This window comes from Triplophysa dalaica, chromosome 25 (genome assembly GCF_015846415.1).
Source record: "Triplophysa dalaica isolate WHDGS20190420 chromosome 25, ASM1584641v1, whole genome shotgun sequence".
Lineage (NCBI taxonomy): Eukaryota > Metazoa > Chordata > Actinopteri > Cypriniformes > Nemacheilidae > Triplophysa > Triplophysa dalaica.
This window is the reverse complement of record NC_079566.1, coordinates 6,857,045-6,871,528: the sequence shown is the minus strand read 5'-3', so window position 1 is coordinate 6,871,528 and position 14,484 is coordinate 6,857,045. Positions and strand designations below refer to the sequence as shown.

Here is a 14,484-nt window from a genome sequence, read left to right as displayed (position 1 = left end):
TTTGTATATGAGGTCTGTGCAGAACGCATCTTTGCTCAGCATGTAAAAACGGTCGTAATGTGTGTAAGTGTAATATGTATGCTTATGTTTGTGAAGATACAGAACATGATGTTTAAACAAAGCTGTGCAGTATTTGTCTTATTTGACTTAGTAGACCATAGGAGGCTGGGTTTACTTGACCTAAGAAACATACACAAAACAGCTTAAAAGGTCAGGGGGGGTTGTTAAATACTCCAGACTGTACACATTTATCCATTGTGTTAGAATTGGAAATGTGTCGTTTAAAACATTTAAAATCTAAATTACCGTTTGCATTTTGTTGCCTAACAAAAGCCACTGATATTCTGTATTTTAAATTTAGAAATTGTGTTGCTTTTGTTATACACATTTTGCCTAGTCATAAGCCACGGATAACATGATCTTGGCTTAATCTTCTTATAAAACCTAACCCAGACGTAAATGCAGGGCGCTCAGACGTGTTAGCCGTCAGCGAGGTTGATAGTGGCTGTACAGTTGAACAATAAACAACAGTAAAGAGATTTTTTATACTTTAGGAAGGAAAATAAAATGAAAGTAGAACTTAAAGCTGATCACAACGAATGACATGTATCTATCCATCTCTGCCATTCAACTTTGGGAGGAACTGAACTCAAATCAACTAGTCAAATATGGCACAGCAGCTGCTGTCACAGCTATAAGTAAGTTATGTAATATAATTTCCTTTCTTGCTCACTTTTTGGCGATTAAATTGTAAAATAGAATAAAGCATTTAGTGTTCGGTTGGTTTTTATTTATTTTATTTTGATATTTGATGTTGAAAAGATAGAAGAGAAGTGGCTATGTTAAATCATGTATTGTTATCAAACCGTAACCCCCACTTCATATCTGTTTCTTGTACAGTCTAGTTGATTCAAGCATGTCGGTAACCTGCTGGCAGGATGTTTACACAGTGTAACACAATGTAACAAATATGTAAATGTACACATTTACGAATTTCCAAATATCGCATGGATTTAATATCAAATCTAATACAGGCAACCAGCCAGCACTCCAACACAGCTTCTAAATCTAAGCTGAACTTAAAAATTTTGAAAACATGTGGTTTGCAGTAAAGACTGCATACATCACTCTTATCTTTTGTATTAAGAAAACTATACATTGGTCCGGAATTCAAGAATAAAGCTTATAATAAGTTTTCTTGAAAAAAAGGTTTGGTTCTGCTAAGAAAGTGGATTGCAGGTGGAGTATGTCGATGTCGTGTGCGACTGGATGGAAAGACGGTTGTCATTACTGGTGCCAACACCGGCATAGGAAAAGAGACAGCACGTGACTTGGCCATGAGAGGTTAGCAGCATGCTGTCCTAATTGTTTATCATTTTGTCCTCTTAAAGGTCCAGGGTGTGAAATTTAGCAGCATCTAGTGGAGAAGTTGCGAATTACAACCAACGGCTCACTTCACCCCTTCCTGTCATAGCACTATGGTGGTGACACATGACTAAGATCACGTTTTCGGTCCTTCGTCAAAGGAGATAACGTATTTATGAAATACGCTCTGTAGAGCAGTTTGTCCGTTTAGAGCTACTGTAGAAACAATATGGTGAATTTCATGTAGGGGACCCGTGGTGAGTGGAAAGAAATAGCTCATTCTAAGGTAATAAAAACATAGCACTTCTTTACGTGAGGTCTTTATAAGACATAGTTATGTATATTTTATTGCATTTCTGTCAATAGATCCTCCAAAAAAGTACACACTGGACCCAATACCTTTATTTCATATAGGTCCACGCTGCATCACAGCAAAACATAGGCACATTTTCTAATATCTTTTTTAGGGGCTCGAATTGTGATGGCTTGTCGAGATCTTTCAAGAGCAGAAAAGGCGGCAGCAGAGATCCGCAGATCTACAGGAAACGGCAACATAGTCGTTCGGCAATTAGACCTGGCATCTCTGTTCTCTGTACGGCAGTTTGCTCATGAGTATGTTGCCACTGAAAACCGACTGGATATACTTATTAACAATGCAGGTGAGGTTTTTTCGACAATCATCTTCTGAATTTAATAAAAATTGCTTTAAAAACTATGTGAAACCTACTTTTTTACTCTTAGGCGTGATGATGTGCCCTAAAGGCCTTACAGAGGACGGCTATGAAACCCAGTTTGCTGTCAATCATTTGGGCCATTTTCTTCTGACTGTTCTGCTTCTGGACGTACTAAGGAAATCTACTCCTAGTCGAGTTATTAATGTGTCCAGTGTTGCTCACAAAGGAGGTGAGGATGTCATGTTCTCCTGCAGCGACCATATTTTCAAACGTTGAAGTAAACGATGTGACATACTTCCTTTTTGTTCTGAGACTTCTGTTTTATTTGCTGGCCGGTGGAAACCAATGTTGGGGTAGCACGCTCAAAACACGATTGAAACAGTTTTATTAAAACCTTTCCACACCTGCAATGTATAACAGAGTCGGAGGATGAATTTAAAAAGTGGCTTGATATATCATATGAACGTATATTCAATTACATGGGGTCTTCCATGCGCAAGTATAAAAACACAGATGTGTATCAGGCTTTGCTTTTCAGGGGTCAAGCATTCATTCGTTTTCTTATTATTATTCTTCTGCCATTGTGTTCATGGCAGCCCATAGAACCAACCGTACGGTAAAAAGTTGGCACACAGATACAAAACAGTATCATCCTTAACCACAGCAAATTTGATATCTCTAACTCAAATTCTAAACATTTTTGCTCATAGCTTTTGAACCGTAAGTCCTAGGGTGTGTCCAATTCGCTTTTAGACAAATTCAACATAATAATATTTTATTCATATTGCTGGACTTATTGGCTAGAGATGAGAATTTTTTAACAAATTTGTCATATTCCACCAGACTTCCTGTGTGCCATATGTGCCTCATTAAAAAAACCTTGAGACCCTCATGACAAAAAGTTGTTAAAAGCTTTTTGATTGATCAAATGGTTGTCGTATACAGCCTCGAGCACCCCAAAAGCTCATATGGCTGTACCATTGCAACACTTTTGTGTATTGACAAGTGTTGGGCGATATTCTCCATTGTCAGATTGTTCTATCGCCAGCCTGTAAATTGACGATACACAAGAGTGTTGAGGGGTATTTATCTATGACAAGCTGGATTTATGGACAAAACAGAATCTTACGTGTCTAGAAAATACTCATGTGTGACTGCAATTAGCATTCTATCAGAGTTTAAGTTCAGTGCAGTTGGCAACAATGTTACTTACCACCGCAACCTTTTAAATGAGAGAAAGTAGACTATTGCTATACGTCATTATCATTCATCCAAATGCGTAATTGATGCCTGCGTGCGCTGTTATTACTTGATTGTCAAACGGGAACAAATCGTGCACTCGTTTTTAACCCTCACGCGCATAGCAATTCCTGCGCAATTCCACAAGTTCTCTCGTGTGCTGAAAACTCAGTGACCGCACATTATAAACTCTCTAGTGCTAGGAAAAGCCTAAGCCGCCTGCATTGCAAGCTCTCTTGCATTAAGAAATGCGCAATGCGCGGTTGTAATATTGATTTACAACATATATTGACAAACAGACAACTGTCGTCTAGGGAATCAGCTATGGCCGATAGGTTTTAGTATCGCGATACAAGACAGTGTCGTCAATCAGAACAACCCTAGTATTGACACATAACCTGATATGTCTCTTCAATGGTTTTCAAAATCTGATCATCTGACATGTACAAAATGTTTCTCTTTGTGCCATTTTTGGGCTTGACCCCGTAATTGCTGGTTGCAGCTATATTTTTAAACCGAACACACTTGTTTATTTGCAGGGAGGCTGATTCTCCATTAATGTCAATGTCAAATAATTAACAATGAGTCCATATACTGATTAGGCCTAAAGGTATACACCTAAAAATAATTATAAAAATAAATTAATAATGGTATATTCAAAGGTGCCCTAGAACTTTTTGCTTTCCTAAATTCTTCAAAATATCTTATTTTGTGTTTAACAGAACCAAAAAAAAAAGTCCTATAACAGTAGTCAATAGTCAGATTTCCATTACAGATTTCCTCATAAATTAAGCAATATTTTGTAGATGTAGATAAAAAATAATAGCATTGGCATTAAACAACGTGAATTCCTTATATCCTATCTTTCCAAACATGCCTGGAAAAACACATCATGTGAGCGTGAGCCCGATATATGTGAGTTTTTGCAAAATTGATTTATTTCAATTTGCCATATTTTCTATTCGGGTAATGGAAATTCAACTGAAAAATGCAGAGAGGATGAGACATATCGAGTGACCCACATCCTTTAAAAATAACCAATCCCTGATCACAAAAACAGTCTTAAATAGCATGGGAACATTTTTAGTAAAAGACAAAAATACATGTATGGGTCAAAATTATCGATTTTTATTTTATGCCAAACATCATTAGGATATTAAAGAAAGATCATGTTCCATGAAGAAAGTTTGTAAATTTCCTACCTTAAATAAATAAAAACTTTATTTTTGTTAGTGGATGGCCTGCCACAATGCCCCTGATTAACAACTTCAACAAGGCAATATTCTCAATATTTAGATTTTTTGCACTCTCAGATTCCTGAGTTTTAAACAGTTGAATCTTAGCCAGATATTATCATATTCTAACAACTCATACATCAATAGAAAATCGTATTTATTCAGCTTTCAGATTATGTAAAAATCGAAATTTTGAAAAATTTACCCATAAGACTAGTTTTGTTGTCCAGGGTCACAAATGAAGACTTTAATGTGTGGGTTACACTGTCTTGTGCCAGACTGTCAGTTTTAAACCTTTTATCTTCTTAATGGAAATTTTGTCGGTGCGTAGGAGCATATCAGTTTATTGACATCCTTAAGGCTAACTTATTTTTGATAAAAGGAAAAAAACGTTCACTTTGATTTCATTGCGACTTTAAGATGGATAGTCATTACAGGACGAAAGTGCATTTTCAGTGAAATTTAATTTTACCTTATGTTTATGAGGGCACATGATTTTTAAAAAGAGAATAAGCCACATTACTTAAATATTTACAATAAATGCTGCAACGTTTCGTGAAATAGGCATTGTATTTTTTTATTTCACTGGGACTTTAATGCGCTGTTTATCCATTATTCAAAAACATAAAAATGTATCTTGTAGTCTTAAAAGTAAAGTTATTTTGTAAATGACATTTAAATTATATAACCTAAATAATGTTAATAATTATATGCAATAATACAGCAGCCGCTCGACATGACGTCACTTATGGTAGGAGGGGTCCCATTTCGTGGTATGTGGGTCATGCAATGCACCCATTCGACACTGGTCTGGTACCTTTATTTAGTCGAACTCAACGTTGTACCTGATTGAGGAGATGTCCTGACGGGACATCGCCTCCGAGTCTTTACTGGAGCATCGCAGCCTAACCACTTATCAGGTAATGGATGATCCTCTGTGGGTCTTCTGTCAACAAAGTGAAAAGAGCAAACATACGGGCGTTTTGGTGGATGCTTTAAGTTTAAAGCTTTTAACCAAAGCCTTAGAGATTCTTCTTCCTTCGGAGGTGGATACAGATCATAGCGTGCGCCACATCCACATTCAGCTCTGGTGCGTGGATTATGGTCAAAACAAATGTTTTGTAGAAATTGTTTGCGTTTGTTCCAGCTATTGTGGCAACCTCTAACTGCGCACATTAAGCTTGAACCTTTAGGTTCCATAATGAATATTAACATCAAAACCGCACACTCATCTCACTCGCAATACGACTATTAGCTGCAGCCGCTCACCGGAAGTCTTAACACAAACTGCTTAAAGATGGCGGCGCTCACAGTTACATCAAAATAAGGTGAAAACTTACCAAATTTGGAATTCGATACCCTTAATTTTTTTCTGTAATATATATGCTACACAAAATGTGTAAATTTATCAATAAAGAATATATCTTGATCCGTCCATTACATATTTGACTGGTTTTGTGTTAATATGTTTAGATCTACTATTTCAACACATGTCTTTCTAACAGGGAAGATCCACTTTGATGACCTTAACTTCAACAAAGCACCATATGATTCCTTGATTAGTTACCAGCAGAGCAAACTCGCAAACCTGCTTTTTACCCAAGAGTTAGCGCGAAGGCTTAAAGGTTTGTGCTTCAATCATCAGAAAATTAATATTGTTTTATATCGTTGTGGGTTTTTAATCATCCACACTTTTCGACCAGGGTCTGGTGTGACAGTGTATGCCCTTCATCCTGGAGTAATCCGCACTGAACTGGGGCGTTACGTGCAGACGAGACACCCTCTTATCGGTACCCTGTTATCTATTCCTGCTATTCTACTGATGAAAACCCCAAAGCAAGGTGCTCAGACCACCATCTACTGTGCTGTTGCTGAGTGGTTGGAGCCTTACAGTGGGTGCTACTTCAGGTGCTGACCAAACTGAACATCATTTAACCAGAATTAACCACCTACTATTTACATCAAAGTGACACCAAGGCATCGAATTCTTATGAAACCTCAACACCTGTTTATTTTAGATATGTAATCTCGCTTTGTTTTTTCAGAGAAAATACTTTGCAAAATATCATCATTCATTCTCAAAATATTGTTATTTTACTGTTTATAATGCATTTATAGAATAATTTGGTTTACAGGGATTGTAAACTGAAAGAACCAGCTCCTGAAGGAAAAGATGATCTCGCTGCACTGAGATTGTGGGAAGTGAGTGCAAAGCTTGTGGGCTACAGCGAAGACTGACACCTTCAACATCTCATCACGTTTTTCTTTTAATAGCCTACGATATGACTAAAGATCAGTGCTACAGATTCTCTCTTTGCCACGTTACTTTTTATCAATAAATCTTTCTTAATAAAACTAATAAAGGTAAGATGATAGCCAAACTGAGTCTGGTTTCGTTTTTTTGTGTGTTTGGGATGAAATAAATGATGCAAAGAATTATTAATAATAACAATTTTCACATTTATATAGCGCTATCTCCTCAACCACCAAATGTGCAGCATCCAACCAAATCATTTTTATCTGCCATTTATCTTAAAGGATGAGTTACTTAATGTTTTAAAAAATGGTTTCTATTTTGTGAGCAAATACTTTGTTAATTGTTAATTTTAAACGCAATGCTTTAACAAGAACGTAAACTCCCCTGATGCATTACGTGTAGCCTATTTGTTGATGAAATGGTACTTTGGGGCCACTTGTTATTTTAGAGATGAAAATTAAGACTTTTCTTTTGGTGATAAATAAAAGCATTAACCCGTAACTTAAAATAAAAATATTACAAAAAAAAAAAACACATAAACAAGTGACTTTCTCGCGCATGTATGACGTGACTACTAAGCGCATCTCCCTTACCAAAATGGCGCTTTATTTAGGCTGGTGTACGCTGCAGTATTGAATTATGGGATACGTGTTATTGTGCGTTCAAACTGTTTTCAGATCAGTTGTTCAAATCCATTATACCAGGAAGACTAGTGGATGCAATATAGCAAAACCGATCCCAAATCAGCTGCAATTATCCGCATACACCGGAAGTACAAGGAAGAGCAGGCGGTTGACTGTCATTGTCAACATTATTTTATGTCCTGGAGTTTACTGGTTTAAACAGTAATTTATAATCTATCAAACAACTTTTAACGATAGAATTATCTGACCCGTTCAACCTGAACGCGTAGAAAACGACAAAATGAACGTAACTCTGGCTGTCAAGCAGTATGTGTCCAAAATGATAGAAAGCAGCGGCTCCGGTATGAAGGTGCTGCTTATGGATAAAGAGACGGTGAGTAAATGTAAACAGAATAAAATTGTAGGTGTAAAACAGTTTTAATTAACAATGTTCAATCGTAAATAAGATGATGCAATTTAATTCAATACATTTGGGTGTATGAAGTCATGTGTCGGTCTAATGTTTTGAATAACATTGTTTCTTAAACAGTTGTGCATAGTTTTCTTAACTCACACTTTTTAATTGGTGTTTAAATAAATGATCTCTGTTTACTATTACAGACTAGTATAGTAAGTATGGTGTACACGCAGTCTGAGATACTGCAGAAGGAGGTCTACCTTTTCGAGCGCATCGATTCTCAAAACAGAGACAATACGAAACATCTAAAGGCCATCTGCTTTCTCCGACCGACCAAGGTAACACTTATCTCCAGTCTGCATGTGGATACTGCTTTACATTATTATTCACCAAACACATCTTTGTTTACAGGAGAACGTACAGCATCTGATTCAAGAGCTCCGTCGACCCAAGTACAGTGTCTATTTCATCTGTGAGTCGCAGATGCAGATCAACAGGCACATTTCTCTTTAAAAAAAAAACATCCACTGAATTGGTGTCTTCTATTTTTTTCTGTGCAGATTTTAGTAATGTGATCAGTAAGAGTGAAATTAAAGCATTGGCCGAGGCAGATGAGCAAGAAGTTGTTGCAGAAGTGCAGGTTAGTAAAGTCTGGTTCATAATAACAAGGTCACTTTTGCTTTTAATGTAGGTGATTCATTTAAAGCAGTGTTGAAGAAAGATGAAGCTGGAAAATGAAAATGTACACTTTGAACCCATTGTAATTAAAGGGATAGTTCCCCCCCCCAAAAAATGTGTCATCATTTATGCACCTTCTTGACATTATGACAACCCGTATTTCTTCTGCAAAATACAACAGGAGATATTTTGAAGAATCTTGGTAACCTAAAACCTCATTGGTCCCCATTGACGTCTATTGTATGGACACAAAACAAAAGCAAATCAATGGTGGCCAACGGTTTTCGGTAACCATTATTCTTTAAAATATTTTCTTTTGTGTTTTGCATAAGTAAGATTACCATACAGGTTCGAAATTACATGAGGGTGAGTAAATAATAACAGAACTTAAATTTTGAGGTGAACTGTCCCTTTAATTTGTGTTAAGTGTATAGATTACAAACAGGAATGAATACAGTACAGTACATGGTTATTATTGCTAAAAAAAAAAAATCTTCCTAATATAAACAATGTTAACAGAATTTTCTGAACCCTAATATACTATATAGCCATAGATTTTTGTTGATTATATTGTTTCCATGTTACTGTAGGAGTTCTATGGGGATTTCATTGCTGTGAACCCCCATCTTTTCTCCCTTAACGTTCAAGGAGTATCCAGGGTAAGAAACAAATGTGTCTTGTGTCTGCTGTTATAGGAATTAAATAATTTTCCACTGAACTAAATTCAGGACTTTGTTGCAAAAGATTAACACAGGTGAACATCTCTTTGCATGTTCCTAGGGTCGCAGTTGGGAGCCCAGCGTCCTGCCTCGTGTCACACAGGGTTTGACATCAGTGCTGTTGTCATTAAAGAAATGCCCCATGATTCGCTACCAGCTCTCTTCTGACATGTCCAAAAGACTGGCAGAGAGCGTCAAAGTAAGATTTTACCTTACACTTATATCCTTAATGTGCCATGATAGGATTCACTCCATTCTCTTTTATGTTTGTCTCACAGCAAATCATTACCAAGGAGTATGAACTGTTTGACTTTAGGAAGACTGAAGTACCACCTCTACTATTGATTTTAGACAGAAGTGATGATGCCATAACTCCTCTTCTCAACCAGGCAAGAAATGGAATTTTACTCCTTGGAACATCACCTTCCATATAAATTATATACTGTAGGGTAGAATCTAAACGTGACCACCAGAGGGTAATAGAGACCATTGATTTTTCTGCAAAATCTCTAAACTAAAAAAAATCTACATTTTTCATGATCTCGAAATGATAAGATCTAGTGTGTCCTGAACAAACTGTGTTACTGCAGCCAAACAAACATTAAATAATGATATAATGTGTTTGCATTGCAGAAAATAAATATGTGTTTGCTCCCTCTAGTGGACATATCAAGCTATGGTTCATGAGCTGCTGGGCATTAATAACAACCGGATAGACCTGTCCAGAGTGCCTGGAATCAGTAAGGAACTGCGCGAGGTGGTCTTGTCTGCGGAGAATGATGAGTTTTATGCTAATGTGAGTAGCTTGGTACTGAATTCCCTGTTGTTGTGTAGTTTTGAATCGATTTGACATATAAACGCTTCTTTCTTCTTCTCTCAATAAGAACTTGTATCTAAATTTTGGTGAGATCGGAACAAACATTAAGAACCTCATGGAGGATTTCCAGAAGAAAAAGCCCAAGGGCCAACAGAAACTCGAGTCCATAACAGACATGAAGGTGGGCACTGATCTTGATATTTTAGTATTTTGTCCCAAAGCTCTTTTTAATCATCACTTCCTGCTCCTCTCCTTCAGGCATTTGTGGATAACTACCCCCAGTTTAAGAAAATGTCAGGCACGGTGTCAAAGCACGTGACCGTGGTTGGTGAGCTTTCACGCCTGGTGAGTGAGAGACAACTGATGGAGGTATCAGAGGTGGAGCAGGAGTTGGCCTGCCAGAATGACCATTCTAATGCACAACAGGTCAGATATCAGCGATAGAGTGTTTACAACCTCGGTCCTATCACCAAGTTTTGATTTATATATTTGAATATGTGTAGAGTGTAAGGCGGTTCCTGCAGAACCCACGGGTGAATGAAATTGATGCTGTGCGGCTGGTAATGCTGTACGCACTGCGATATGAGAAACACAGCAGCAGTATCCTGCCCAGCCTTATTGAGGAGCTCACTCGTAGAGGAGTGTCAGAGAGACATCGTAAGGTAATACACATCAGATCTTTCTGTTGCAGAAAGATGTTGTATTAATATTGATGGGGAATTTAGGCCAGAGTTGTTATAGTATTATGGTATAATTTTTTTTCATGTTTGTGTAGTAATTTTTTTTGTTTTGTTAGGATTGTCATTTTATTATTCATTGTATTTAGTTTGTGTTGCTGTGAAATGTTAATTTATTATTTTCAAGTTGATAATTAAATTATTTAATTAGTTAAATTTTTATTAATGAATAGAATAATGTTTATATTTATTATAAATGTTTTTTTATTGAAGTAACAAATTAAAGTTATTGCTATTTGTTGCTGAGGTAAAAATTTTTTAAATATTATTTAGACTGATATTTTATTTTAATGAACAGAAATGTGTCAGTTTTAGATAGATTTGTATTATACAAAGGGACTTCTAAATCTATGAACTTGTGCTCAACGTATGTGTTGTAGATGCAACAGTCTGTATTAATTATAATTTGATTTTTTTGTTCGGATTTTGTAATATTTTTATTATTCATTTATTTTTTGAATTGGTATCGCTATGTAAGTTTACTTTATTTTTCAGTTAATAAATACATCTATTTTGTATTAGTTAATCATATAAATATTTTATTCTTTTTTATGTTTACACTTAATATAAATGATTTTTTAAATTAAAATTAACAAATTAAACTTATTTCATTTTATTGTTGAGGTTTAAGTTTTTTATTCTTTTTTAACATTATTCAAGCTGGTGTTTTGTTTTCATGAACAGAAATGTTTTAATAGCGTCACAGTGTCTGTTTTAGATATATAGATTTGTTTTAATTACAAAGGAACTTTGTCTGTGTTTTAGATGGTACAGGCTGTGGTGGAATACGGAGGTAAACGAGTAAGAGGAAGTGACCTCATCACTCCTACAGATGCTGTTTCTATTACCAAACAGTTTTTCAAAGGGCTAAAGGTAGGTCTTCACTCACTAAGCCTTTTAGACCTGGTATTAGCATCCATCCCAGATGACCTGAACACAAGTGGTCAGCTGAGACACAATAAGGTTTAACATGGTATTATCGTCCGTGTTAGATTTTGATGGAAGAGATTCTGATTTTAGGAATTACATGCATCACTTACAACTACAATGTGCTACTTTAATCTTTATCTCATCACATTCTATAAAAAATAGAAAGGTCGTAGTTATTATTTTGAACTATAATGTAGTTATTTAGTTTGTTCTTCACTTATTGTGCAGGATCTATATTTGATGATTTAACAGAATATTTACTTGTTTTTCGACAGCTTCATAGTATTGTTTTTTTCTTCACAAAATGCGTGCTTGTGTGTATTTGCGCAGGGAGTTGAGAATGTGTACACACAGCATCAGCCACTATTACATGACACATTGGACCAACTGATCAAGGGTCGTCTGAAAGACAGCCAGTTCCCCTACCTTGGGCCTAATTCTCTGAGAGACAGGTGACACAGTACATAAACACATTTGCTTGCATAATCTTACACTTTAAATACATGGGAGTACTGTTGGTGTAATACTTTTGTAATTCAGACATCCTACTGTTTGCAATGTGTGTAACTTAAATTCTTTATGTTGAGGAATATTTCGCTTTCATACTTCTAACTGAATGCTCATATAGTTAATATTATTCATGGCATGAGTTAGTCAACCCAACTGTTATTATCACCCATATGGTTATACGTGGGGAAGAAGGTGGAGTGAGAACTTCAGACCCATCCTGAACCTATAATCTGACACCCTTAGACCTCAAGACATTATCGTCTTCATAATCGGTGGGGCAACTTATGAGGAGGCACTGGCAGTTTACAATCTGAACCGCACAATGCCTGGAGTGCGCATCGTCCTAGGGGGCACGACCGTTCACAACACTAAGAGGTCAATGTCTTTAAATGCTCTCATCACTGTTTGTTCGTAGGATTTCATTGAGTCATTCAGGATTTAATTCAGAGAGTTATTTTTATTGTCAAGTGTCAAGATTTTTTGTTAACTTGCATAAAAGTTGATCAAAATTATTTAATAATACATCATTTTTGTCCGTTGCTGCTATTGCATGCTATTGGAATATTTAACTTAATTGTAAACTTAAAAAAATGTATATGAATGTTTACATTTTCTCTTTTTAGTTAATATCTTCATACATGTGATTATAATCTTCTTTTTACCCACGGTGGGCTATTTAAATCCGAGAGCTGCTGTATATTGTGGACTGCACTTACGCATTGTTTCACTCCTCTCTCTGTTACAGCTTCCTGGAGGAAGTGATGCTCACGGTAGGTTCGGGTGGTGACAGGGCACAAGGATCTGGCCGACCACCAAGCCGACGCTGAACTGTCACAATAATCACATGCGTTGATGTGTGCTTAAGTACTCTGACCCTAAACACAATTTTATTTTTTCACTCTTAACATTCCTTTAAAGTGCATCATTTTCGAGTGTTGCTAATAATGTGTGAAACAAAACAATTAAAATGTGCATCACTTGAAATAATTATCTGTAAATATTATGTTCGGACGCCGTTAAAGTGATTATAATGGCAGAATTTGTATTTATTTGTTCAGTGTTGTTGTGTTTGATCATTTGTTTTACAGCTGAATATGTTTCATATGAACAAAAATGAAGTGTATAAAGTCTACATTAAAAAACTGTTGTAAAAAATAATATGAGCAGCCATATTAAATGGTAATATTGCAATATAACAGTCAAACGTCTCAACAAGTTTCCAGCAAGTCTGAAACATCATTCAAATCAGTTTGTTTCAAAACTGAGGATTTAAAATGTCAAATCAAACAACTAAATATTATATTGGACCACCATATTCTTTGTTGGTATTGAAAATCACAGACCTGTCCATCTAAATGAAATAACATGTCGCAAATATCCATAAGTGTTTGAAAAAATAAAGAAATATGGATATTTTGCTGTGTGTTTCATTCATTGATCTGCTCAACACTATTTAATAATCAAACAATGTAATTAATAACTTTATTTTTGCATCAATCTTGGGACACTTCACCAAAAATAAAAATCCAGTCGTTGTTTACTCACCTTCGAGTTGTTCCAAATCTGTATACATTTCTTTGTTCTGATGAACACAGAGAAAGATATTTGTAAGAATTCTTATAACCAGACAGATTTTGCCCCCCATTGACTACCATAGTAGGAAAAAATACAATGGTAGTCAAAAGTGTCCCAGAAATGTTTGCTGTCCTACATTCTTCGAAATGTCTTCTTGTGCGTTCATAAAAAAATCCTGCATGAGTCAATGGGGGGAAATATCTGTTTGGTTATTATGATTCTTCCAAATATCTTTCTCTGTGTTCATCAGAACAAATACATTTTTTACAGATTTGTACCAACTTGAATGTGAGAATCATTTTTAATATTGGGGTGAGGTATCGCTTTATTCAGTATAGAACGCATACTGTAGGAAACTCTTTTGGCATGTTCGTGCATGTTTTTCTTTTCTCCACCTAATTTTTCTTTACTATTGTACAGTTACACTAAATACACTGAAGGAGACCATGACGATATTTTATGATGCTTCAAATAAATGAAAAGAAAATGTACATTCAATTATATTTTGACCAAAGCCTTCATTACAAACTCCATCACTTGACAGATGACTCGTGGATAAAAAAATACACCAAGTGGACTGAGTTTAGCCCTGACCTCTTAGGTCATTACCTTAACCTTCAGAGCTTAAACCCTCTGGATACGCTCCGGCTGTTGCACTATAACTCCCCTCACCATAATCACATCCATTAATCCCCCCCATCAGCCAG

General features: G+C 36.0%; 2 protein-coding genes across 2 annotated transcripts; both read left to right on the top strand.

The window, feature by feature from the left end:
- The first annotated feature begins 604 nt into the window (after positions 1–604).
- zgc:153441 (retinol-DH_like_SDR_c domain-containing protein) lies at positions 605–6,761 on the top strand. Its single transcript, XM_056741850.1, has 7 exons — positions 605–698; positions 1,210–1,344; positions 1,833–2,024; positions 2,107–2,268; positions 6,019–6,138; positions 6,217–6,421; positions 6,649–6,761. The coding sequence occupies exons 1-7, from the start codon at positions 605–607 to the stop codon at positions 6,749–6,751; spliced, it is 1,011 nt and encodes a 336-aa protein (XP_056597828.1). The 3' UTR covers positions 6,752–6,761.
- Positions 6,762–7,529: 768 nt separating this feature from the next.
- On the top strand, positions 7,530–13,615 carry vps45 (vacuolar protein sorting 45 homolog). Its single transcript, XM_056741849.1, has 15 exons — positions 7,530–7,787; positions 8,015–8,149; positions 8,223–8,283; positions 8,372–8,451; positions 9,080–9,148; positions 9,270–9,407; positions 9,487–9,597; positions 9,870–10,004; positions 10,093–10,206; positions 10,284–10,451; positions 10,529–10,687; positions 11,528–11,635; positions 12,023–12,144; positions 12,446–12,577; positions 12,948–13,615. The coding sequence occupies exons 1-15, from the start codon at positions 7,695–7,697 to the stop codon at positions 13,027–13,029; spliced, it is 1,707 nt and encodes a 568-aa protein (XP_056597827.1). The 5' UTR covers positions 7,530–7,694; the 3' UTR covers positions 13,030–13,615.
- The last annotated feature ends 869 nt before the right edge of the window (positions 13,616–14,484 follow it).

Coding starts and splice junctions, on each gene's coding strand:
- vps45 (XM_056741849.1), top strand. CDS start 7,695: ATGAACGTAACTCTGGCTGTCAAGCAGTATGTGTCCAAAATGATAGAA. Junction 9,598..9,869: donor TAACTCCTCTTCTCAACCAG/GCAAGAAATGGA, acceptor TGCTCCCTCTAG/TGGACATATCAAGCTATGGT. Junction 12,145..12,445: donor CCTAATTCTCTGAGAGACAG/GTGACACAGTAC, acceptor TGACACCCTTAG/ACCTCAAGACATTATCGTCT.
- zgc:153441 (XM_056741850.1), top strand. CDS start 605: ATGTATCTATCCATCTCTGCCATTCAACTTTGGGAGGAACTGAACTCA. Junction 699..1,209: donor AGCTGCTGTCACAGCTATAA/GTAAGTTATGTA, acceptor CTTGAAAAAAAG/GTTTGGTTCTGCTAAGAAAG. Junction 2,025..2,106: donor TATACTTATTAACAATGCAG/GTGAGGTTTTTT, acceptor TTTTACTCTTAG/GCGTGATGATGTGCCCTAAA.